At 31.5% G+C, this 26156-nt stretch overlaps 4 protein-coding genes across 10 annotated transcripts; 2 read left to right on the forward strand and 2 right to left on the reverse strand.

The window, feature by feature from the left end:
• Positions 1-1353: 1353 nt before the first annotated feature.
• On the forward strand, positions 1354-6765 carry LOC115706924 (inactive protein kinase SELMODRAFT_444075). 6 transcript variants are annotated; one of them, XM_030634699.2, is made up of 11 exons: positions 1354-1698; positions 2279-2530; positions 2676-3228; positions 3613-3764; positions 3847-3941; positions 4091-5127; positions 5288-5448; positions 5612-5688; positions 5768-5915; positions 6071-6220; positions 6339-6765. In XM_030634699.2, the coding sequence occupies exons 3-11, from the start codon at positions 3048-3050 to the stop codon at positions 6579-6581; spliced, it is 2244 nt and encodes a 747-aa protein (XP_030490559.1). In that variant the 5' UTR covers positions 1354-1698; positions 2279-2530; positions 2676-3047; the 3' UTR covers positions 6582-6765. The 6 variants fall into 6 exon arrangements, with proteins under 6 accessions (XP_030490559.1, XP_030490556.1, XP_060971599.1 ...); XM_061115616.1 differs by having other exon boundaries at positions 1695-2051; XM_061115621.1 differs by lacking the exon at positions 1354-1698 and adding an exon at positions 2106-2153.
• Positions 6766-6964: 199 nt separating this feature from the next.
• On the reverse strand, positions 6965-9554 carry LOC115706925 (protein WHI4). Of its 2 annotated transcripts, none has more exons than XM_030634701.2 (10): positions 9202-9554; positions 8998-9060; positions 8588-8669; positions 8401-8481; positions 8058-8136; positions 7869-7914; positions 7652-7752; positions 7422-7491; positions 7254-7336; positions 6965-7145 (listed from the first exon to the last, which is right to left on the reverse strand). In XM_030634701.2, exons 1-10 carry the CDS (start codon positions 9397-9399, stop codon positions 7115-7117), a joined length of 834 nt encoding a protein of 277 aa, XP_030490561.2. In that variant the 5' UTR covers positions 9400-9554; the 3' UTR covers positions 6965-7114. The 2 variants fall into 2 exon arrangements, with proteins under 2 accessions (XP_030490561.2, XP_030490560.2); XM_030634700.2 differs by having other exon boundaries at positions 7652-7755; positions 9202-9523.
• Positions 9555-13320: 3766 nt separating this feature from the next.
• On the reverse strand, positions 13321-14665 carry LOC115706926 (PRA1 family protein F2-like). The gene has a single exon (XM_030634702.2). The coding sequence runs from the start codon at positions 14099-14101 to the stop codon at positions 13535-13537; it is 567 nt and encodes a 188-aa protein (XP_030490562.2). The 5' UTR covers positions 14102-14665; the 3' UTR covers positions 13321-13534.
• A 5172-nt stretch (positions 14666-19837) lies between these two features.
• LOC115704685 (phospholipase D alpha 4) lies at positions 19838-24475 on the forward strand. The gene is made up of 4 exons (XM_030631884.2): positions 19838-20963; positions 21054-21626; positions 22061-23315; positions 23897-24475. The coding sequence occupies exons 1-4, from the start codon at positions 20877-20879 to the stop codon at positions 24337-24339; spliced, it is 2358 nt and encodes a 785-aa protein (XP_030487744.2). The 5' UTR covers positions 19838-20876; the 3' UTR covers positions 24340-24475.
• Positions 24476-26156: the final 1681 nt, after the last annotated feature.

Raw genomic sequence — 26156 nt, forward strand, 5'->3', positions numbered from 1 at the left:
ACTTGGCAATGGGGCAGGAAGTACAGATTTAGGCATTGAGCTCTGTGTAATCTCAGTTCTTTATTACTCAGTTCTTTATTACTTTTGTTTTGTTTGTATTTGTTTAGAGTAGGTTAGAAGTTAGATTCACCCACCAGATTAAACTATTTAAAAAATAAATAAAATTATTGGATGTATCAGAGATCTTTTATCACAAGACCAATAGTAAAAATAGTAACAAATTTCATTCAATAAAATGTTAGATCCATCAACATCTTTTGAGTTTCATACAAAGACATTTCATGTGATAATTCAAATCTAAAGTCCCAGTTTTAGAAAATATATTCATGAAAGTCTTATATACCGGTCAATACAGATCTACAACTTAGATTTTTATCCTTGAATATTAAACAAATTAATAAATTAAAAACAGAAGAGAAAAGGTTAAAACAGATTGTGGTTACCGAAGTAATTAGTGATCAATATTAGCTGGAGGAATTCCCACGTTTTAAGTAATTGTAAGTTGTAACCCATAATATATACCTCAATGTATGTGTAATAATAAATGCACTAGTTATATTATTAAGGCAAATTAAATTCAATCTATTTGTCCTATCTAAATACTTGTTCTCAAAAGTGGCGACATGAATTCAGACCTGAAATTTAAGCATGGTGCATTGAATTACCAAATTTTGAGGACACTACTACTACTACTACTACTACTAGTATATTTATCTAATCTTATATTATAATAGGATACCCTTAAAACCTCTTCCATTTATAACACACATTTATGTACCCAACATTCATTCAACACACTAAATGACATTAATGTAATCAAATCAAGCCTCTTTTGCTAAATTTAGCTCCCCTTTTGTTTTTTATTCTTTAACAATTTTCTATCTTCCTTTTTTGCTAGGTGTCCCTTTAATTTACTTTAATTTGAGTTTTGAACATAGATTAAATGAAACCTACAAATATATTTTCAAATAAGGAATATAGTAATGAAAAGTTAAAGAAGAAAAGAAAAGTGGGTCCCTTCCAAGTTTCAAAAAACCCAAATCCTCTCTAACATTTCCCTAGTTGTTTGTGCCACTCAAGATTTTTAAGTCATGAGATAGATAAATATATAAAAAGAAGATTGATAAGTGATTTCACTAAAAGACACCCCACCATAGGTCAAACGCAACCTTTTAGCGCCCACAAGGTTTTTTTTCTTCTCTTATTCAACATCAAAACGACATCGTAAAAGCCATCATAACCATTGGGCTTTCACTACGTAAAAAGGCTGTAATACCAGGGGTATTTTCGTACATTCAGCTCTCTCGACGGCGATCGCTGCCAAAATCTCTGATTGACACACTGAAATATTTCACTGTATTATTTCTATAACAGTACTCGGTATTAAAAATAATTTCTTTTTGGGCTTTTTATATTTAATTTTCAGAGAGAGAGAGAGAGAAAGAAAAAATAGATAACAGAGGATTTCGTACTATTTCTCTTTGAATTTTTGTGGGTGTGGAGATTGTTGAGAGTTAAAAACCCTAAGATTTGGTTTCACTGACTTGGCGGGTCTCACTCACTTTCAGTCTTATCTTTTGTATCTGTCAATTTTTTTGGGTACTCGTTTGGCGTGTTCGTGTTATTGTGGTTGTTTACTCTTTGATGTGAAAGAAGAAAGAAGACTTAAACAAAGGGTTTTATTAGTTAATGCTATTGGTAAGGATTTTTGGTTCTGGGTTTTTATTTCAAGGATAAAGTGATTTAATGACTCTTTGATATTTGATGATATACCCCATGTCCCGTATGTATGTACATTTTGGTTTTTTTTATTGACCACTGCTTGAGAAGATTTGTGGGTTTTAATGATTTTCACGTGGTGGGTCATGGTGTAGTAGCTGTGAAATGCTATTTCTGAGTCCAGCTTTGTACGGGGTGTTCCTGGGTTTCTGATTTCTGTTTCTCTTTTTGTTTTCTCTTTATTTTTTGGGTGTGGTTGTTGGTATAAAGATTCTTTGTGTTTTGAGGAATTTGGTTGAAGATGCCATTGGTTTTGGCTGTTGATGATAAATGTAATATTTTATTTAATATATCCTTTTGTTTTTGTTTTGTTTGGTTGCTGAGAAAAAATAAATGAAAATCCAGAAAATTATGGAAACAAATATGTTTATATTGTATGATATCTGTAATCCTTCTTTTCTATTTTATGTTGGGCACATGGGATTATTTATTTTTAATTTATTTTTTCTTCTGTTTTGACCTCTTGTGCTTATCAAATCTTTTCTCCAAAATTTTACAGGTTAAATCTCTATAACTGTTTGGGGTTTGAGCTGAGCCTGGTTCGATTTTCCTTCATTGTATGCACTATAAAAAGCAAAATACTCAACCTTGATGATTTGATAGTTTCTGAAAGAGATCTTGTCAAGGAATCTGTTGTCTGAGCGAAATTATATGTGGATGAAACCTATCTAGTTGGAATCGAATTTTGATAATTTACCTTCTGAACTATTTGTTTCACCATTTTGACTCAGTGATTTTAAAGACTTGGAAGGTAATCCATCGTTGTACGAAGAATCTGGGTTCTATTTAACTTGTGTCGTTTAGTGTTCTACATTTTCTTTCATTTTCAACAGTGGTCAATCTGTTTCTGTTTACTTCACGAGGGTCTGAATCTGTAACGTCATCTACACATTCAGGCAGAGAATCAGTGGCTTGCTTTCCTGGCCTCAAGTATAAGAAGCAGCAAAGATCTCTAAGATCGGCGTTTTCTGGTTTCGCAATATTCATGAAATATTTCGCTTGGTAGATAGAGGACTAAACAGAGAAGTGAAAAAAAATAAAAGGATGGTTTTTACTGCTGAAGGAGGAAACCAAGGAACGTCTTGTCATTTGGGGCTCTAGTTGTCAGTGTCATCGAGTGTGTCTGTAATACTTGTCCGGGAATCAATGGTGAGGACAAGATCTTTGTTGGGTCATGCTCTGGTCAGGGTTTTGAAGAGATGAGCTTGAGAAAAATCTGTATATATTGTTGTTAGTAAGGAATTTGAGTGAAATTTTAGTGGGTGCTAATGAGTCGAGACCAGAGGCGCGGTAAGCAAGAGAAAGGGTCCGATGGGGCTGAGAAAGTTGTGGTGGCCGTCAAGGCATCCAAAGAAATTCCCAAGACTGCTCTTGTATGGGCTTTGACGCATGTTGTTCAACCTGGGGATTGTATTACTTTGCTTGTGGTTGTTCCTTCACAAAATTCTGGTAATTTTTCTCTTCAAGCCCATTGTCTACAAATGATTCGGTTTGCTTCATTAAAATATATCAATGTGAAAAATTCAATTCAACGGCTGACTTTGTCCTTCACCTTGCCAATCAGCTTTTAAAGTGGTTCATCTGTTTATTTATTGCTGTACTCAACGGTTGATTTAATTCTATCACAGCTAGTCTATCTTTCATCTTCACTAAGAAGTGACTTAGTTTTTACTTGTTTATTTTCTGCTGTTTTGTCATTACTATTGTTAATGTTGTCCAAGAGGGTAGCTCAAACAGTCAGGCTTGTGGTTTCTTTCCACATGGTCTGATGGAGTCCCTCTTGGATATACTACTGTATATATTGGAAGTGAGCTAATTTTCTCAATGCTTCAGGTAAAAAATGGGGCTTCCCAAGATTTGCAGGGGACTGTGCTAATGGTAATCGGAAGTCTCTTCTGGGAACAATCTCTGAGCAAAAGAATGACATTAGAGATTCGTGCTCTCAGATGATTCTCCAGCTTCACGATGTTTATGATCCAAATAAAGTAAGCCTCTCTTGTATTTTCTCATGGAATATGATTTTTGGGTTTGGATAATGTTTTGACTTGATATATGTTACTTTTACAGGTAAATGTCAAAATAAAGATTGTATATGGATCACCTTGTGGATCGGTTGCAGTTGAAGCCAAGAACGCTCAAGCTAGTTGGGTTGTTTTGGACAAGTAATGTTCTGTCTTTTTTGTCACTCTCAAGAATCAAGCTTGGGATTAAGTCTACTTTTTGCTCTTTTCTTGGTGTCTGAATTTTAATTTATGTTCTGGATGTAGAATCATGGTTTCATTATCTCCTCTTACCAGTTTAATTTTTATAGACATCTTAAACAAGAGGAAAAACGCTGCATGGATGAGCTGCAGTGCAACATTGTCGTTATGAAGCGTGCACAACCAAAAGTTCTTCGCTTGAATTTAAATGGGTTACCAAAGGAACCTGAACCCGCCTGCCAGTTACCTTCTGAGCTTGATGAAGTGCCTGAAAAGCATCCCCGAAAGAAGGATGCTTGTTTAAACCCTGTCCGAGTGCCTGTTGGGACTCCAACCAGTAGTCCAGAGCTAGGTACTCCATTTACAGCAACTGAAGCTGGAACTTCGTCAGTGTCAAATTCAGATCCAGGAACTTCACCACTTTTCATTTCAGAAATAAATGGGGTTCTGAAGAAGGAGGAATCATTTAGAGCCAAGGGAAATCAAGATATAGATGATGCTTCAGATTCTGACAGTGAAAGTTTATCAACGTCTTCAACTAGTTTGAGGTTCCAACCGTGGATATCAGATTTTCTAATATCACATAGCCAATCCTCACATCACGTGGAAGAAAGTTCTCACAAATCAAGCGATAGGCCTCAAGCATCATCAACCAAAGCTTTGCTAGGCAAGTTCAAGAAACCTGATAGAGACGCTGGAGTTGGAATGCCAAGCTACAGAGGAAGTGGAGACTTCAGTGGAAATGTAAGAGAAGCAGTTTCACTTTCCAGAAATGCACCACCTGGTCCTCCCCCCTTATGTTCCATATGTCAACATAAGGCACCTGTGTTTGGAAAACCACCAAGATTCTTTAGCTATGCTGAGCTGGAGCTTGCTACTGGTGGGTTTTCACAAGCCAATTTCTTGGCAGAAGGAGGTTATGGCTCTGTTCACCGAGGGGTGCTTCCTGATGGCCAGGCTGTTGCTGTCAAGCAGCACAAGTTAGCTAGTTCTCAGGGTGATCATGAATTTTGCTCAGAAGTCGAAGTCCTCAGTTGTGCCCAGCATCGCAATGTTGTCATGCTGATTGGCTTCTGTATCGAGGACAAAAGAAGATTGTTGGTTTATGAATATATATGCAACGGATCATTGGACTCCCATCTATACGGTAATGTTATTTCCTATGACAATAGAAGAGTTGGATTTTGTTCTTTCCTATCACTATTACTGTTTCAAAGATCATGTATTTGCTTGTATTTTTGTAGTGATCAACACATGAATTGTATGCTAAAATCTTTCTTGGATTCACAAATAACTTTGTGTTTCAGGACAACATCGGCAGCCATTACAATGGTCTGCGCGACAGAAAGTTGCTGTAGGAGCTGCTCGAGGGCTGCGATATCTCCATGAAGAATGCAGAGTAGGTTGCATTGTCCACCGCGACATGAGACCAAACAACATCCTGATCACCCATGATTTTGAACCACTGGTATACTGATGTCTTCGCCTTCTTTATATAATTGGAATCAGAAGTGTTGCACTCTTCAATTTATTTCCTCTTATAGATTGTGCGACGTGTTTTGAGTTTCACGATAAATGTTAGTTTGTTACCCACCCTACTCTCAGCATGTTTGTTTTGCTTCTCTTGTAAGGTTGGGGATTTTGGCCTGGCAAGGTGGCAGCCTGATGGAGATACTGGTGTGGAAACTAGAGTAATTGGGACATTTGGGTAATTTTCTTGAATAAGGCTTTACAGCTAAGTTTCTTAACCTTTGCAATTATTTTTAACATCTGTTCCTGTGATGTAGATATTTGGCTCCAGAATATGCTCAAAGTGGTCAAATCACAGAAAAAGCTGATGTTTATTCTTTTGGGGTGGTATTGGTGGAGCTTGTTACAGGCCGGAAAGCTGTGGACCTCAATCGACCCAAGGGTCAGCAATGTCTCACTGAATGGGTAAAGTGATGGAGGGAAATTTATTGATATCCTTCTCTCTATTATTCTTTGCATTCAAATTATGTGGATTGACATAATAACTGGCATGCCACTGTAAACAATAAATTTATAACAAGTACACAATAAATTTATAACAAGTACAATTTCTGTAACAGGCACGGCCATTATTAGAGGACTATGCCATTGATGAACTGATTGATCCAAGGCTTGGAAATCAGTTTTCTGAACAGGAAGTTTATTGCATGTTGCATGCTGCTTCTTTATGCATACGCCGGGATCCTCAATCAAGGCCTCGCATGTCACAGGTGAAAAGAACCTCTATACTTCGTTCATCAGGGCATTTAACATCATTTTACCTTTCAAATTTCTGAGTCTAAATTGGTTTGGAACTTTGTATATTTTTGTTTGAACTGTTTCTTGTAGGTATTACGTGTACTTGAGGGTGACATGGTCATGGATTCAAGCTCAAATTTAATATCAACTCAAGGGTACGACGTTGGAAACCAGAGTGGTCGCATGTGTTGGTCAGATCAGCAGCACCAACAATATAGCGGCCCCCTAGCAGCCGAGCCATTGGAAGAGTTTAGTGGGAAGCTATCTCTCGAGAATTTAAGGCCAGCGTTTTGGGAGAGGGTCAAGGCAAGGGCTTCCTGTGAAGATTTGTAAAGTTCCATCCTATTCATGATTCTCTGCTTAAATATGTATTTACCACATGTAGTTTTTCTTTTTCTCCCTTTTCATATTTTTGTCAACTGCTTGCTATCTAGATTTTTGCTTCTGTATAGTAGAAGTAGAAAATGTGAAGTTTTTGTAATTCTTTGAAAAATGAAGGAAAATTTACTTTTTTACAGTGGACATCTTGAATATATCTCGCTAAGAGAAGTGTTTTCCTGTGTATTGTGTAATGCAATGTCGTTTGAACTTGTTTCAATTAATCTTTACAATTACAGTAATCCAAAATGATCTGATCCTTTATAACCGAATAAACTCCAGTAATTTTTTACTTGCAGAAAGGCATTCTTCTCTTTTAATTCCCCGAACAGAAAAAGGAAAAAGAAATAAAAATATTTATGTGCATAAATAAATCTGAATGACCATTGTTAACTTAAGAGAGAGCTTTCCAGATAAACAAGTGTCTTTAGCAATTCGGCTCTAATTATAAGTAGATTTACAGAACAGGTTAATCAGTCGGCTTTCTTCTACTTCTTTCTCATTTTAGACCTTGCATATCTGGACAGCCAACGAGAAAAGGTGAATAGATAATTATTAAAATGACGGCCATTTCAAATAGACAAAACAAATAAAAATAAACAGCAGATGTGAGAAGAGGAAGTTTACTCTATGTGCATGCCGCCACGGTCTGATGACGGTAATGAGCTGCCATGAAGTTCCTCCATAGCCTTGTTAGCTTGTTCAATTCCCTGCCAGAAAAAGAGGTTAAAAATTGCATATAACAATATAGAAAACTACGATTCCCCTCTTTCTACAGTGTCGATCATCAAGTACCCCAAAATCAGCAAATGCTACTGGCATTCCACCTCTGGCACGCAATTTGAGCATATTGAACCCAGGATACCTGCGCAACAAGTAGAGCAAAAAAAAAAGTGAAAAAAAAAGACTTCCAATTAAAATATTCACAAGTGACAAAGACTAAGGAGAAGAAATTGTGGAAATAAGCTGTAGCATCAAGCCAGCCTTGAGAAAATAACAGAAGAAAAAAAGATATGAGAACCCACTTAGACAAAACACTCTTCAGTTCATCTTCAGTACAATTTGGACCAAGATTTGCAATGAACAGAGTGGAACATTGACCCCCTTCAACAGTATTTTCTGATTGCTGCTTTACAATCGATGTGGAACATAATCAGAATCATAATATAAGTCTCATGGAGATACCAAATATGAGAAGGAAAACTGGCAAGAGATCACAAGTTCAAGGAGTATGTAGCTTACATTTGAAGCAGCTACTGCATTATCAGAAGCATTTACTGTCTCACCACTGCACATATGATTAATATAAGACACGGCAACATATTTAGTGAACCACAAGATTTACTTACGGAATGTCCTATGTTCCTTTTTCTTTCTTTGAAATATTAGGAAGTCTAGTGAGTATTGGATATTTCAATATGATTTCTCAACCTTTTTGAGGTCACTGAATCACCCTTATTGCCTGAATCTTGATTTTCAGCATCAGATGGTTCCTCAGAATCACTGCCTCCTGAATGCAAAAACAAGGTTCCATTATGTAAAGTGAGTAGCACAGGTAAAAGTGGGCATGCTTCCCAAGTAGAGAACCATTTTAAAGAAAGCAAAACGTTTATGGAAGAAGAGAACAAATAACAAAGGAAATTAAAAGGCTTTTTACTGAAGGTAGAAGATTACATCCTTAGAATTTGCTAAGTTGGGAAAATGAAAAAGAAACAAAGCAGAATTGAGAAATTAGTCAATTTTTCATTGAAATATGACATAAGCAGCACATTACCATCATTACTAGATGTTTCTCTTTCTCGGTTATTATCTCCCTTTTTACTTCTATTGTCTATGACAACATACACTCCGCTACCTGTCCAAAATATCAAAACCACCTTTGATTTAGCATCCAGATTTGAATTTAGAAATAAATTTTTTTGTTACAATGTCAGACATTTACCACTGGCCACAGTCTATACCTGGTTTGCGTTTCCTCCTTGAGTTTGTTTTAGCCAATTCAATATGCAGAATATACCCAGTTTGAGGATCAAATTTGACACCCTGATTTCACATTAGAAGACAAGCCACAATACACATTTTATAACAAATACATACCCTGGTAAAACAGCTACACTGGATGAGTTTCTTAGAGTTCAAGTAATCAATTTCCTAACACCGAATCAAAACCTAAATTTTTGTCATCTTAACTATAAATTGTTTTTGCTCAAATTTCTGACCAACACCAACAGATGACACCTAAACATGAGTAATGTTACAATGTTGAACACAAATTATTAGGAAAACAAATAAGGTCATTTCCAAAGATGAAGGGATTTTTTCATTCAAAAAGATACAGACTTATATAAGCAAATAAAGCTTGTGTTCTCACATTCAACGAAATAAGTGCTTCCATTGCTGATTGATGATTGACAAAGGTAGCAAACGCGACGACCTGCCACAATATAAAACGTGAGTTATCATACTTTCTTCCTTTCTCACCTATCAAAAGGAGCACTTTCTTTTCCAGGAAACCAATAAGTAAAATCCCTTGAAAAGAAAAAAAAAAAACAATAAAAAGAAAAAAGGGGAGGACCTGGTTGCCTCTGCCGGTGTACTTGAGTTGGCAAGATTCGAAACCAGGTCTTCTACGGAAAAGATTGTGAATCTCGCGGGCCTTGACATCGTCGGGGAGGCCAGAAACGAAGAGCGTTTTGATGCCGCTGTTATCGTGTAGTTGTGGCTGTGGTGGTTGGTAGTGGATGTAATAGGGGTCGTACGGCGGATGAGCCATGAATTAGGGTTTAACTACACCGGCGGTGGATCTTTTTACTTTGACTGAGAGATTTGCCGGAGGGGTTTCTCAGTTTAGCGTCGGAAGAGACGGCAGCCTAATGGAGCATTTAACAACCCGTCCCAAAGCCAAAAGGTTATCGACAAAACGACAATAGTTTCATGTCGTTATAGATTAAAACGACATTTTAAAGCTCACATGTTTTTTTTTGATAGTATTTTTAAAAGTAAGAATAGAAAACGGTTTTTTGTCATTTTAAAAATTTAATAGTGTTAGACACAAATTTTTTAAAACTATTTTTAAATTTTTTCTTTCTAAAAAAAAAAATTAATATTTTACACCATACCATGACATGAACCCATCCTACCCTAGATCTAACTCGAACTTGGACCTCGACCCGAACCCAAAGTTGGCCCTAGACTCGGACCCAAATCTGGACCACAAACCCGAACTCAGACTCGGACTCCAAACACCGACTCGAACCCGGATCCCAAACCGGGGGCTAGGTCTAAGGTCCTTGGCTGGGTCAGGGTTCGGGGTCCGCGTCTGGGGTCCGGTTCCGGGGTCCAGGTCTAGGTAGGGTTTAGGTCTGCGGTCCGGGTCTGGGGTACGGGTTCGGTGTTCGGGTCTGGTGTCCGGGTCAGGGTCCGAGTCTGAGCCCTGTCTGGTTCGGGGTCCAAGAACTGGGTCCAAGTTCGGGGGTCGAGGTCAAGGTTTTTTACACTGTAAAACAATTTTTACGGAATTCTACATAGAAACTTCTATTGCAACTAACAAAGCAACCTAAATCGCAATCAAAATCCAATTAAAAACCCACATAGAAACTACCAGAGAAACCACCTTAGAAACTTAAATCGTAAATTTTAAAAAAAAAATAGTATATAGGATAATTTTTTATTTTTAAAACAACATAAGTATGATATTCACACTCACCTTTCCCATACGCCTATAGACAAGTAATTAGGCTATTCTTCTTTTATGTTACACTTAATTAGGGAAGGGTTTAGACTAAATTGTTTGTAATTTCTCCATTTTTTATGGCTGCTTATAAATAAGACCATACACTACTGTAATAAAAGAATATGATTTTATGCTTTTAAGCAGCAACATCGCAAAATTTCGAAAAATATCCAATTCTCCGTTATTTGGTCACTAACTTTCTTGATCTTCAAGCACTCACGGCCAAGCCTCAGCCCCTATACATGGTCTTTTAATTTTGCAGAGACTTGTAATTTTAGTAAGCAGTTAGTCGGGCTTAGTCACTAAGACCTGTTTGCAAATGAGGCACCCCTTTTTTCGAAGATACGAGACTATTTTGCCAAATTATTTTATTATATTGACGAGTTACCTAAAATTGTGTGTGTGTGTTTTTCTTTATTAAAAAAAGGTGTTACATTCTTTATTTCCTTCAATCTGTTTCATTTTTTTTTTGAGAGAATCTCTTTCGTTTTTTTTTAATATACTTGATTGACGAAAATCTTTATAGCCTCCTTATAAATAATTTATTTATTTATGTATTTATATATGGAAGAGGTTTCAATGGTTACATTTTTATTGTAACCATCATGGTTACATTTTTTTAAGTTACTATTAAATGGTTGTGATTAATTTGGAAATTAAATAAAAATAAATAATAAATAACTTGTAACCTGAAAGTAACCTAATCATTTATTTCCTTATAAAACTTTAATTAAGATTAATTATATTTTAAAATTAAATTAATTATAATTATTAATTAATTTTTTACAATTTATTACTATATAAGGATCTTTTAGCAATTTATTTTTTTAATACTTAAATTATTTAAAATTTTATAGCAAAACTTTTTATAATTTAAAATTATACACATATAATTTCATAATTTAAATTTTATTATACTTGTAATCTTAATTTTAAATTATTACACTTAATTATTTAATTTTTTATTTAAATATTTAAAAAGTAAAAAATGAAATAAGTTGAAGGATTTTTTAGAAAAATAATCGCTGCACTTGTTATCGATTGATTAGCTTGAGGCCTCATACTTAGTTCATATAATTGTAACAAAATAATTAAATATCATTTAAAAATAATTAATTATTTGAAAATTTATTATAAGAAGAGAATTTTAATTTGTGTCAAAAGAAGTTTAATTTTTTGTAAAAAAAATAAATTTTATTGTAAATATTATAATTAAATGGCTTAATTATTATAATTCAAGTAAGGATTTAAATATAAATATTAATTGCTAAAAGAGGTCTTGTTAAATATTTAATTAACTATTTTAAAAAAAATAATTAATTATAATTAAATAATTCTAAAAAAAGAATGTCTATTTAATTAATTATTTTAAGAAAATAGTTAATTATAATTAATTAAATCTAAAAAAGAAAAGTTTACCAGTTAGTAACCTGCTATTACAGTTTAAAAAAAAATGTAATTATGATTACAATAAAAATATAACTATTAAATAATCACCTTTTTATATATATATATATATTTGGGTATGCTCTTAATGGGTATTACCCATGTATGGGTATTTTATTCTTGACCATTGGATCAAATATCTAATGGTTGATATTTATAATCATTAATTAAATATTAAAAAATTAATATTTCCTATTTTGTTATTCTCAATATTCCTAAAATAGATAAAACTATTAATAGAAATAAAAAATTTATAAATAGAATTGTTATTTAAAAAATAAAACACAACTAAAAAAATTAACAAACTATTTTTTTAATAAAAATCATTTTAAAGATTAAAAAGAAAAAAAAGTGTATATTTATCTTTTTATAAAATTTCTTCATACTAGAATTCTAAATTGCATTACTAAAAATAAAAAAATAATAATTTTAAGCTTAAACTGTAATACTCATAAAATGTATAAGATTTTTTTTTAAACCTATTATATTTTTTATTTTATAATAATTAACAATTATTTATATATTTTTATTTTTTAAAAAAAATACTTGAGCTTACCAAATCTATAAGAACAAAACCAATGAAGAAAATTTTAACAAAAAAAAAATGAAGGAAGAAAAAAGTATCATAAACATTATTGAATAATGACAATTGCCAACACAAGAATTTCAGCACAAAAAATTATATTTGACTCCTAGACAAGATTATCATCTTCCAATCCTAAAAATATAAATAATAAACAACACCTCATTAGTTATTCTAGGAGAATGATTCAGGGTAATATCAAAAAAAAAAAAAAATCATTGGATGGTAATAATATTTTTCTAACAATGATAGCCTAAGTAAGAACTAAGAAGTATTGTAGCGTTTTATTTTTAAGAATATGAATAATATTAAGACAATTGGATTCCACAATCAAGCTCATATTCTTCTAATAAAAAAACACATTAATATACATGTAAATGATTTTTAGTTTTACAATAATAAATTATTAATAAACTCATAATTTCATAAAATAATAAAGTAGTAATTTTAATTAATTTTTAAAAATAATTTATAATTTTTTTTCAAATTATTAGTTGTAATTATTATTTCTAATTTTATAAAAAATAAATATAATTTTTTTTTTAAACAAAAATAATTTTTAGAAACTTTCCATAAAAAGGTTATTGAATTATTACCTTATTAGTTTTTTTTAGTTCCCATCAATGGGTATTACCCATTAAGAAGTGTTCCATATATATTTATATGATATATAATAATTATCAGATTTTGTTGTGATTTGTGAAGGTGTGCAAACAACTACCATCTTCTTACATATAATATAATGCATAAAAATGGTACATTAATTTACACTTTCTATATTATTTTTTGAAAATATATTATTTTTCTCTTTATATTATATCCTTATCTATAGTTTTTTTTTCTGAGAGAATATCCTTATCTAAGTTGAAAATGCCAAACTTAAACCAACTTTCAACTGACGTTACCCACAAGAGATTGAAGAAAGGGTTAAGTAGAGTCTAGAGACCTCAATCTTTTAAAAATTATTATTTAAAAAAAATAGAGAAGAAAACGGTAAAACATAATAACAGCCAATCAAATTCCTGGAAATCGTACGTAATTAAAGGTAAAAAAAAAAGAAAAGAAAGAAAGAAAAATCAATAATACATAATAATAATTACTAGGATAAAAATTACAGATTAAGAAAATAAGAAAAAAGAGAATGAATTAAGAGGAAGAAGATCCAGCACCCACACCAGTAGTAGTCATCAATCCAGTGTTTTCCTCATCCAAGAACAAGTCATCTGTCTTCCTAAACGCCGCGTGGACCACAACCACGGCGGCGCCGACGAGGACCGAAACCAGGATGTTCGTCGTGGCGTTGGTAAATAGCAAGCTTCCGATCGTCAGCACGGCGAGCACAACCAGCACGATGCGGTCGTCGATGGTGTGTCCCAAGACCACCAACGGCTCGTCGCGGAGAAAGTAGAAGAAGAGCCAGACGACGGCCATGACGATGTAAACGATGAGCGAGATCGGGTGCCAGAGAAGGCTGAGGAACAGAATTACCAGGATCACAATCGCGTAGTTCATCCGGAAATAAGCGGCGTTGGTTCGGACTCGGCCGATCGCATCCTTGAAGCTCGCGGGGAGTCCGAACGACCGGAAGTTGTACAACATTTTCCATGGGCGGCGCGTGCTGAGTCCGGCTTTGATTCGGTCCTTGGCGCGTGAAATGTACTCGAGGTTTGCCGACGGCGACGATGAGGTCGGAATCGTGCCGTAGTTGGTCATGGTGTTGTGTTATGAGTTTTGGGTTTGGGGGTTTGACCCTTTTGTGAGGGAATAGAATAAAAGTGGGATCGATGAATCAATTTCTTTTTTTTGTGACAATCAATGCGGGGTTTATTTATAATAGATTGTTTTTATCAATGTATTGATTACTTTGGTTTGCAAATTAAAGTAATATTTAATAATTATTGGGTCAATTTAGTTTTGGAATTTCTTTTGGAAAAAGAAGGCAAAAATGTTAAAATGGTATATAATTATTTTAGACTCGTGAGTATAAATTGGTTGTGTATACTTGTCTTCTTTTCATTGTTTATGTTTAGTGAAAGTGAGTAACTTCTAACATGTTAGTAGTGATGATTTGAAACAAAGTGAGAGCTTTTGTTTGGTGATTTGTTATTGGGAGTATTTGATCTAATCAATCATAACATTTGAACACCCATACTATGTCCCTTTTGTCATGTTTTCTCTCTATCTTTATTCTCTTTATCCTAATAAAATCAATACATATTATACATTCTGGAAAAGTCTTCTTTCTTTCTCTATTTATGTAATGACTATTTACATATCCTAAAATCTATTTTAATGAGCAGAAATGTGCTATAATTACAATTTGCAACTTTTCTTGCTCCAAAACTATGGGTTAGCTAGGTTCGTATAAGAGAAAATAATCAAAAATAAAAGGTCGTTGCTAACTGTTTAAGACCTGGACAAATACAAGTACCCTCAAACAAAAGGATAAGGTAGATTCGTGTGTGGATTAGACCACACTAAGAATTGTGGGGAGGCTTTGATAAAGCGACGGCAGGAAACCAACGCGTCTGGCCAGCTTGGCACGTGTAATGCCGGTAGATACTAGAAAAAAGTTGTCATTCCCTTTTTAACCATTATTCTTCTATTATTTCACGCATAAACTTTAAAAATGGCTCTATGGCTCTACGTTGACACTTCACACGTGAGAGGTATTATATAAGGAGAGTATTTGAAAACGTGTAAGTTACATCCAAGCCACTGGATGGATGCCACGTAAGGATAAGACATTCTTTATGGTGGAGTAGCGCACTTAATTAAATTGCTCCAATAGAGAGCTCCAAGCATATGAAGTTCCATTGCATGTGGATATGATATATTCATAATGCAATGCAATTAGCTTAAAGCAAATAATGGAGCCCTCTCCAAAATTTGAAAAATGAAAATGAAACGATCTTTTTCTTTTTTCCCCTTTCCCCACATTTTCTTTTTCCTTTTTACAAAAGGGTAGCCTTTTCAAAAATAAATAAAGATAAAAAAAAATAAAGATGAATAATTAACTCGTAAAAGATTATGGACAAGTCTACAATACAAATCTTTAAAGAGGTGTTTTGGTAGACTTTTTATTTATTTCAACATACAAAAGAATTTTTTAGTTTATTTAATTTTCATAATTATATATGTTATAATTATTTAAGATCACTTGCAACTTATTAAAAAATTCAGCGTAGTTTATAATGGTAAAAGTAAAATTTATATATATTGTTGTATGCACAACTTTTTTATATTTGTGGTAAGTAATTATTTCAACTTTATTTTCGGTACTATAAACTATACAAAACTTTTTAAAAATTTACAAATTATCTCAAATAAATAAAAATTCTCTGAAATGCCAAAATAATCTATCAAAACAGTCTACTACAAAAATTTCCAAAGATTATTATGTGTCACTTAAAATGTAAAATTAGAACCACTACCCTCAAGAAGCCAAAGTAGCTAGTTATCAAAAAAAAAAACAGCCAATGTAGCTTAGGTGAGAAATTAATGGTGATGGTTTTAAAACCCAATAAATGTAATTAAAAAAAGAAAAGGGTAAAATTGGTCTTCCAACATTTTATGTTGTTTCGTTCTAATTCTCCTTACATTTTTGTCTTTTTTTTTATTAAGAGTTAGTCTCACATTGCTAATGTGTGGAAATAAATTGTGATATATAAGATGAAAGGGCTACCCCTCCCATTGGCAATTGGTTTTGGGATGGAACCTCATTCATCTTATTCCTCAAATTCTAACATGGTATCAGAGCCACTTGTGATCCGTTGTGAGCCCAAATTGCCACCGGTCCAAAAAGCCGTTTGTGATCCGTTGTGAGCCAGTGCTGCCGCCGGTCCAAACAGATACTTCCGCTGTCTCCCCTTTAACCTCCATTTGGGACCTTTCGGCCAATGTGTGCCAATTTCCAGTGTTGGGATCTTTGACCTGTTTCAAAATCCACAAATTTCCCGACGTGTACACCCACAAATTTCCTGATATTTGGCCTTGTGGGATTCTTTCAAATGTCACGTTCGGTCCATTTCCTGATATTTGGCCTTGTGGGATTCTTTCAAATGTCACGTTCGGTCCTGTGGTCTCTTAAAGGTCGTTCGTTATACCCACACTTTCCAGGCCCAAACGTGAGGAGGGTGTATTAAGAGTTAGTCCCACATTGCTAATGTGTGGAAATAAATTGTGATATATAAGATGAAAGGGCTACCCCTCCCATTGCCAATTGGTTTTGGGATGGAACCTCATTCATCTTATTCCTCAAATTCTAACATTTTTCCTCCATTTATGCCTAAAATAATTGGTGGATATTATTTTTTTCTTGTCTTTCAAGTCTGACATCGAATTTTAAGGTGTCAAAAATTTTTGATAGCAAATTGAAGAGCTTTCTCCATAAGTTTAATTAATAAGCATATGTGATTGTAAAATAACACGATGTGAATATATAATCAGATAAATAAATGTTGTGAAAATTCAACACCCAAGTAAGATCAATATCAAAGAGATAATTTAGCTAAATACTAATTACTTGAATTCTTAGTTCTATTTGGTAAACGATAATACATTGGTACTTGTAATTAAATACTAAAACAAAAACAAATAAACACCAAGAGGAAATTGACTATGATTAGAAATTTAGGACATTTAACTTTCAATTGCATCCACTTCTGGCAAAATACAATTTGGTTTTCCGTAATTTATGTGATAGCGTATTAAATTAAATCAATTTATATTTTTATTAGGACATACAGAATCTAAATTATATAGAAAAATCTTATATATACTTATATAGTAAATCACACATATGATTCGCATTAAGCAAATAAATCTTATTAAAAGCTACACAAACTAAATATAAATATTTTCATGTAATATCAAAATCTATGCATGTCCATTTCAGAAATTGGGGGGAAAACTAAGATTGCATTAAAGCTTAGATAAGTATCAAACAATATCCATTAATATATAATATAATTTGTTCCATAAAAAAATAAAATAAAATAATGTAATACAAATTTAATTTTTTAGAGGTGGAGGACAATGGAATTGGGGCTTCCCTTACAAAATTATATATATATTTTAAAAAAATTATATACATTTATGGTTATATGATATGAAAATACTGTTATTTTTATTTCAACAGCAGGTACCTATTTCACAAAAATTATTATTATTATTGTTTAACAAACAATAATTTTTTTAATAACATTTATTTTATAATGTTAAAAAAAATAATAAATAACATGTATAATTAACCACTCACAGTAATAAATCACTTGATGAATATAAAAAATAATTAAAGAAATTCTTAGAGCTGTGATGCATGCTCTTTAATTACAATTTATATATATAATTGTGTATATTGTATTGTGTATATTGTATTAAAAAATTTAGTCATTTTCTTTTAAGGTTCTTTCATTTATATTTTAAAATGGTTTTTTTTTTTTTGTTGTGTTTTTACGGAATTCCAAAAATTCCTATTACAACTAATAGAATAACTTAAATCAAAATTAAAATCAGCAATCCACACATAGAAACACAAAAACTGTTTCAAAAATTAAAACAGTAAATTTTTTTTTTAAAAAAATATATGGAGTAACAAAAATTTGAACAAATTTAATATTTCGATGTTCAATTGTAGAATTAGAGAACGTAAAGTCTCGCATTTATTAGCAAAAATAAAAATAAAAAAGGATTGAAATAACTACAACTATATTAATTCATCAAAGAATTTTCGTCCATCTGATTTCAGAAATTTAAAAATGCTTGATATGTCATCAATAGTACTATACGTGGCGACGTGTCACATAATAAACGTATTTGCGGGAGAGACATATTTAATTGAAATAAATAGTATGTAAAGTAAAATCAGAATATTAGAATAATTAATAATATTTATACATCACTTTGAAGCATATATATATGCTACAAAATTTTAAGAGTTATTTACATCACAATACGTAATTTTTAAAATATTTATTTAAATGCCGTCCAATAATTAAATGTTGTCATTACCGAAACCATTTTAACAAAATTGGTACTGTGTGTGTACCTAAATAAAAAGTCAGCCTTTTTTTTTTTTTTTTTTACTGACGAGAGTCGAGTCTCTAGAGACTCTTTTTTTATTTTTTTATTATTTTATTTTTGAACTTTTTTCTTTCAAACATCAAACATATGACAACTTTATTTATTTTTTTTTTGAAGACATGACATTTAAATATCTCACTTATTTTATTTTATTTATATTTTTTAAAAACTTTATAAATAAATTTCTAACTTTATATACTCATTTCTCACTTTTTGTCTTTTATGTTTTAAAAAATTTATCCATCTCAAAAAAAAAAAAAAAAAAACAGTTTTAAAAAATTTATTTTTTCTTCACAAATAACTCTTTTGGTTTTTTTTAAGAGTTTTAAGAGTTATATTATTATAATTAATTTTTTAAGATGATCATTTTCAATATGTAGGAAGTATATATTTTTTGAACGTCACATAAAAAGATAACTGAAATCAAATTTAATATTTTTGTTTTTATTATATTTTGTTAAGTAATTAATCTTTTAACTTAAACAAAATTAATGTACCAAACAACTTGATAAGTTACTAAAAAGTATTTTTTTTTTATTTTATATTTAGATGTCACAAGATTTAATTATAAATAATTTTTTTTTTATAAAATTATTTTGATAGGCTTATAAAATAACTTATAAATAAACTAAATAATATCTTAAATATCATATGAGTTACAATTTTAAAAAAAGTCACACATTAAGTTTAAACAAAATTAAATGTACTTACTATTAACCAGTAAACTTTTCAGGTAATCACATGGACATCAATATTTTTATATTTAGACATTACAAGATTAAATAAAAATAAACTTATTTTTATAAAACTATTTTAATTGGTTTATAAAATAATTTGTAAATAAATTGAATAATATCTGAAACATCATATGAGTTACATTAAAAAAAAAAAGTAATCTCAAGATATCTTAAACAATAAAATAACATAATATAACTTAAAAATATAAAATGAAACAAAAAAGTTTCTTTTAATATTAGTCGTCTTTTTTTGAAGACAGAAAAATATATATTTCTTACATATTAAAATAGTTATTTTATTATTTATATATATATGTGTAAAATACTGAAATAATTTTTTTAATAGAAAAGTAACCAATTGATATCTTATTTACATTAAAAGCAACTAAATGGTTGCCTTTTTCAGCTCTCTTAAAAAGCGAAAATTTCTTGAAACGAGATTTTCTAGTTTTTTCTATTTTCGGTAATTATTTAAAATTTCGGTATGTATGCTGACGTGGCATAACGGTATTTGTGCCAATAATTTTCTTAAAGGTATTTTTATAAATAAAATCAATTTTAGGTATAATATTGAAAAAACCCCAAATTTTAATCATATGCACAAACACTTGCTTCTGTTAGACGAAACGATCGATGAAAGTGATATTTGAGTATATAGATATATATGATAATACATCATATATGACCTTTAGTCGGCCTAATTAACTTCAAAATATTGAATGGACAAAGCCAAAAACATGAACATGTTAATAACAACAACAACAACAAAACATGATGTTATTTAGCCAATTCAGAACTCCAAACGACCTACATGTTATTGTTAATTATGACCAAAAAAGTGAAACATGATCTCTTATTAATGAAATTTCTAAAATTATACATACTATGTTGTTTGAATGCGAAGTGATAATATTTAATTGTGGAACTAAATATAGGTGATCTAAGAACCTTAAAATAAATACGCATTTTTTTTCATTAAAAAGGGTTTTTCTTATATATAAATATATTAATAATTAATTCCGTGGCTATATTTATGTATGTATATCCATTCCTCTCTATATATTGTAAAGCCTTTGACGTTTCTTAAATATTTTGCTTATCAAACATGCCAAAGTCAGCTGCTAATAATGATGATCTGCCACGAACGAGTAAAAGGGTTGGCCTTGGCCATTACTTATTAGCAGATGACCTCTGTTTGTTATTAATTATTAATTTAGTTTTTTATTTCAACAATTTGATTGGTTATATGTTATATATTCTAGTAGAAATATCCACATTTATGGGGCAAGCTATAGAGAAGTTGTGATGATAATAATAACAATAAAGACACAAAAAAACTTCAAGTCTTCAACTTGACGTTTAATCTAACAAAATATTATTTGGATCACTAAGGTTGCCTTTAAGACTAGTTATACATACTCTCACAAGTTTTTCCTAACCGGCCAAACAACATTCATTCAATATTTGCGCTCCAAGTTTTTATGTTACTTCTTCAGTTGTATCATCAAAGTCAGCTCATTATATAATATATAATGTTGGACCACTTATTCCTCATAATCTCAAACGCATATACCAACCAAAACCAAAATACATTCTCTTTGAATCGAAAAAAAGTAAAACAAAAACAAAAAGTCTCTATTGATTAATTCTTCTATAGCTAGCAACCAATGGAAGGAAAACATAAGTTTTTTCATGGAACACTTGAAGCTACGATCTTTCATGCCACACCTTACACTCCAATTTTCCCCTTCAATGTAAGTATATTATATTATATTATAGTGTACAAATTTGATATGCATAGGGAAATAATTACAAAATTTTTAATCTGGGATTTTGTTCTTTAGTGTGTATTTACAAATGGAAAGCCTGCATATGTGACCATAAAGATAAACGACAAAATAGTAGCTAAAACGACATCAGAAAGCGAGCGCGTTTGGAACCAAAGCTTTCAAATCTTATGTGCCCATTCTTCCAGCTCAACTATTACCTTGATTTTGGAAACTTCATGCTCATTCTTGGGAAAGTTCCAAGTCCAAGCTCATCAAATATTAGAGGAATCTAGTTTGATTAATGGGTTCTTCCCTCTTTCATTGGAGAATGGGAAGCAGCCTAAGGATCAAGAACTCAAGCTCAGGTTCTTGTTGTGGTTCAAACCAGCAGAAAACGAACCAACATGGGAAAGAACAATACATAGTAATGATGAATTTCAAGGGCTAAAGAATGCTTCTTTTCCACAACGGTCAAATACCCATGTCACACTTTACCAAGATGCTCACCATTGCTCAACTTTTCAGCCTCCACTTGATATTTGTGGGACTACGCATAGAAAGCTATGGGAAGATGTGTACAAAGCCATTGAGGGAGCTAAGTACTTGGTTTACATTGCAGGCTGGTCTTTCAATCCTAAAATGGTTCTGGTAATTCAACTAACTTAAGACAATTAATCTTACATTTGAGCATGTTCTATAAAAAATTATATGTATTTGTTGTCGTGTGCCTATATTATTGAATATTGCTAACTATACTAGTCTGCCAATATGCCAACATTACATGACATGTTACGATGAAATTTAATATTAGTTAGTGGGTTTGATGTATTTTAATTTAAAATGTATGAAACTCAATATTATGGTGTTGTGGATGCATTACATAGCAATATATCGATGAAATTTCTTTAAAACAAAAATTCTATAAAATAATTTATTTAATTTTTTTTTTTTTGAAAAAGAGCTATATTTTTTTTTTATAAATTTGTACTTTAAAACCACAAGAAATGAAAATATCCTTATATTATTTGATGTGTTTTATGTCAATATCATATCTAAAGTTGACATAATATAATAATGAGCAGGTTAGAGATTATCAAGTTGATATTCCACACGCGAAAGGGGTACAACTAGGAGATTTACTAAAGAGAAAAGCAGAAGAAGGCGTAGCAGTAAGAGTAATGCTTTGGGACGATGAAACCTCCTTACCACTAATCAAGAACAAAGGGGTAATGAGAACACACGACGAAGATGCATTGGCTTACTTCAGAAACTCCAAAGTTGTATGCAGATTATGTCCAAGACTACACAACAAGTTCCCCACATTCTTTTCCCACCACCAAAAAACCATCACAGTAGACAACAGGTCCAATTCCACAAGTACAGATAGAGAAATTATGAGCTTCATAGGCGGATTAGACCTCTGCGACGGCCGCTATGACACCGAGCAACACTCACTGTTTCGCACACTCAATTCCGAGTCACATTGCTTTGATTTCTACCAAACAAACATTGCTGGTGCCAACCTTCACAAAGGTGGCCCAAGAGAGCCTTGGCATGACTCTCACGCTTGCCTAACAGGGGAAGCCGCTTGGGATATCTTAACCAATTTTGAGCAAAGATGGACAAAACAGTTGGACCCTTCACTATTGGTCCCTACAAGTACATTATCTAAGCTCATTAACAATACTTATGATAACAACCACAATAATTATATCTCATCGCCAAATAGTACTAGTACTACCCCAGATCATGATCATATTCATCGACCTAGGAACTGGAAAGTTCAAGTGTTTCGATCAATTGACCACGTGTCAGCAACCCAATTGTTCAAAAAGTTGACCGTTGAGCAAAGCATTCACGAGGCTTACGTGGAAGCTATTAGGAGAGCTGACAAGTTTATATACATTGAGAATCAATATTTCATTGGAGGGTGTCATTTGTGGGAGAAAAACAGAGACAGTGGATGTACTAATCTAATTCCAGTTGAGATTGCGCTTAAAGTGGTGAATAAGATTAGAGCAAAGGAGAGATTTGCGGTTTATATTTTGATTCCTATGTGGCCAGAAGGAGTGCCGGAGAGTGAGTCTGTTCAGGATATTTTGTATTGGACTAGAGAAACTATGACTATGATGTATAAACTGATTGGAGAAGCTATTGAAGAAAGTGGTTGTTCGAGTCACCCTAGAGATTACTTGAATTTCTTTTGCCTTGCTAATCGGGAATCCAAAATAGCTGGAGAATATGTTCCACCCTATTCTCCTCACCGAGGCTCTCATTATTGGAATGCCCAGAACCATAGGAGGTTCATGGTGTATGTTCACTCCAAGCTCATGATAGGTATATATAAATACATTAACTTGTATATCTTGTTATCATATTACATAAATGTCTAATGATTAAAATTATGTGAATACACATTTTTGCACATTTTCATTTTTCTGATTTTTTTTTTTGGCAAAGTTTACAGAAATATATGGCTTGTTTTTAAAAAATATTTTATGAAAAAATTTCTTTAAAAGTTTTAAATGTTGGAAAAGAGTTTAGGGTTACTAGTTACTCCTACCTTTATTGTAACCAAAGTTAGTAACCAGTTAATTACTTTATACTGTTTTTCCTCTATTTTTTTTTTCATTTTTTTGAAATCAGATTTTCCTAAAAGTATTACACATTGTACCAAAGATAAATGCTTGCAAATAACAGTGTTAAATAAATATTAGCCACAGATATTGAAAATAATTTAATTTAATTAAATTATTAATTTTAGCTATCATATGATACCTTATATTAATTAATTAATGTTCAATTAAAAGCATTCTGAATAGGTGTGTACAAAATTTGCACATATCCTATGTACAAGTTTAGAATTGAAGTGAAAAGAACTTATTATTTAATTCAATAAACTCTGTTTTGATTTTCAGTGGATGACGAGTACATCCTCATAGGCTCTGCAAACATAAACCAGCGATCGATGGATGGGGAAAGAGACACGGAAATCGCCATAGGTTGCTACCAACAAGAGCCTCGATCGACAGACATTCGTGCCTTCCGTGCATCGTTATGGTACGAGCACGTGGGCTCGGGGCGCTCAAACGAAGACATCCTTAAATTAGAGCCGCACAGCTTGGAATGCGTTTTGAAAATGCGTAGGATTGGGGAGGAAATGTGGAACATTTACAGTGGCGATGAAGTAGTGGACATGGATGGAGTCCACCTCGTTTCCTATCCCATTTATGTAACTGAAATGGGTCAAATTGAGGATGTTGATCATGATCAGGATAGTTGTAAAGGTCTTTTTCCTGATACAAACACTCCTGTTAAGGGGAAAAGATCTAAAATTCTACCCCCAGTTTTTACCACTTGAAAATGTAAATATGTAATGATATTAATATGTTTGTCACTTCTTCACCACATTTCTTTCTTTGTAACACTAATTAATTATCCACTAATTCAAACGTGACAATTCAATTTTTACATGTGATAAATATACAAGAAGATAATAATAAGAGAAGATTTGGTATGTCTATTTCTTTTTTTATTTACATTCTAATCCATGCCATATATATACAAGCATTATAATTAGACATTATACAGTATTCAATACCGTACTAATGTAGAGTACCATTAATTATTAATAGTTTCTTATATTATTTATTAAATCAAACTATATAAAACTGAATATTAATTTACACTAATAATAATATATTATATCTCACCCTAATATTTTTCAAATATATAGCTAATTAGGGTTTTTTTTAATAAATTGATCATTAACCACGTGTTATGTATTTCCATTTACTTAATTATTATTTTTATATTAATGGAGATAATCATAAAATAATCAGTACTACATCATTTGTGTTCAATCAATTAAATCGGTAACATTATTTTTAAAGGTAAATTGAATATTTAGTAGAATTAGTTGGACAAATGATCTGATCATTTAGTGTTGTATTCGTGTACAATGGTCATTAATACTAATGTGGGACCTTATCATAAATTAATATGAATAACATAATAAATAATGCCATTAGTGCGGAATTATGATCATTACATGACATATTGAAATAAAATAAAATAACATTATGGTTTTGATATTGTTTGATTTTTTTAATGTAATAATGATCATTTTTTCTGAACAACAATAAAGATTATATATTAATTGATAGACAATGAATTGAGGAATAATTAGAGCCACAAAAGATTGTGAATGGGGCCTTGTATTCATATAATACCTAATAATTTTTGATTGATATAACATATTTAATAATTTGTACGCCGAGGTTAGAACATGAAACACGAGACAGAACATATTATATGTTTATACATTACGTATAAGCAAGTTCATTCAAATATTTTAACCAAAATTAAAAATTAAGTCATAATCAAATTTATATGCTACAAAAAAATGGACTCTTAAAGAGAATTTGATTTTATCTTGGACAATATAGGGAAAAAAATCTGAAGTGAAGACTTTCCATATATATTAAGCATTCATTATTTGGTAGATAATAAGTATGCCTTTATTGTTAATTAATTAGGTATTTTACAAATTAATTAGTAGTGTTCTTTATACAGTAAATCTTCAATGAAATGTTTGCAAATTACAAATGAGAAAGATTGTTGTCTATTTTAGTAGGAGGATTGTTATACATAAGATACTAATAGTACTTGGAGGTGGTGCACTGTAATTGGTTAATAATATTTTATAAAAAGTTATTATATTAAATTATATGAGACTCGATATTTAATTATATAAATAGCGATATAACATGTTAAAAAGTGATAACTATTATACTTTTTAACATTTTTCTTTATATAAGTATAAGATTCACTTACATTTTTTCCAAAGACTATGTTGAGAAGATATCTTAAAAATTATGTTGTTTAAATATTGAAAAAATATTTATAACTCTGAGATACATTCTAAAATGGATACGGAGACTATTTATCAAGATCTCATCACACATACAACTCTGTGAGTTTAAAAATATTAGCTTCAATCATATGAAAAGTAATTCTTATAATAGAGAATGGATATGATAGGTAGACAACATCAAATTTAATCCAATAAAACCGAAATGATTAAATCCAATCTAATTATAAAAAAATAAAAAATGTTAATTACAATCTTATATTACAACCTCTTAGTCAATCTCTACGTCCGAAATCAAATGCCGA

This window comes from Cannabis sativa, chromosome 1 (genome assembly GCF_029168945.1).
Source record: "Cannabis sativa cultivar Pink pepper isolate KNU-18-1 chromosome 1, ASM2916894v1, whole genome shotgun sequence".
NCBI classification, from domain to species: Eukaryota; Viridiplantae; Streptophyta; class Magnoliopsida; order Rosales; family Cannabaceae; genus Cannabis; species Cannabis sativa.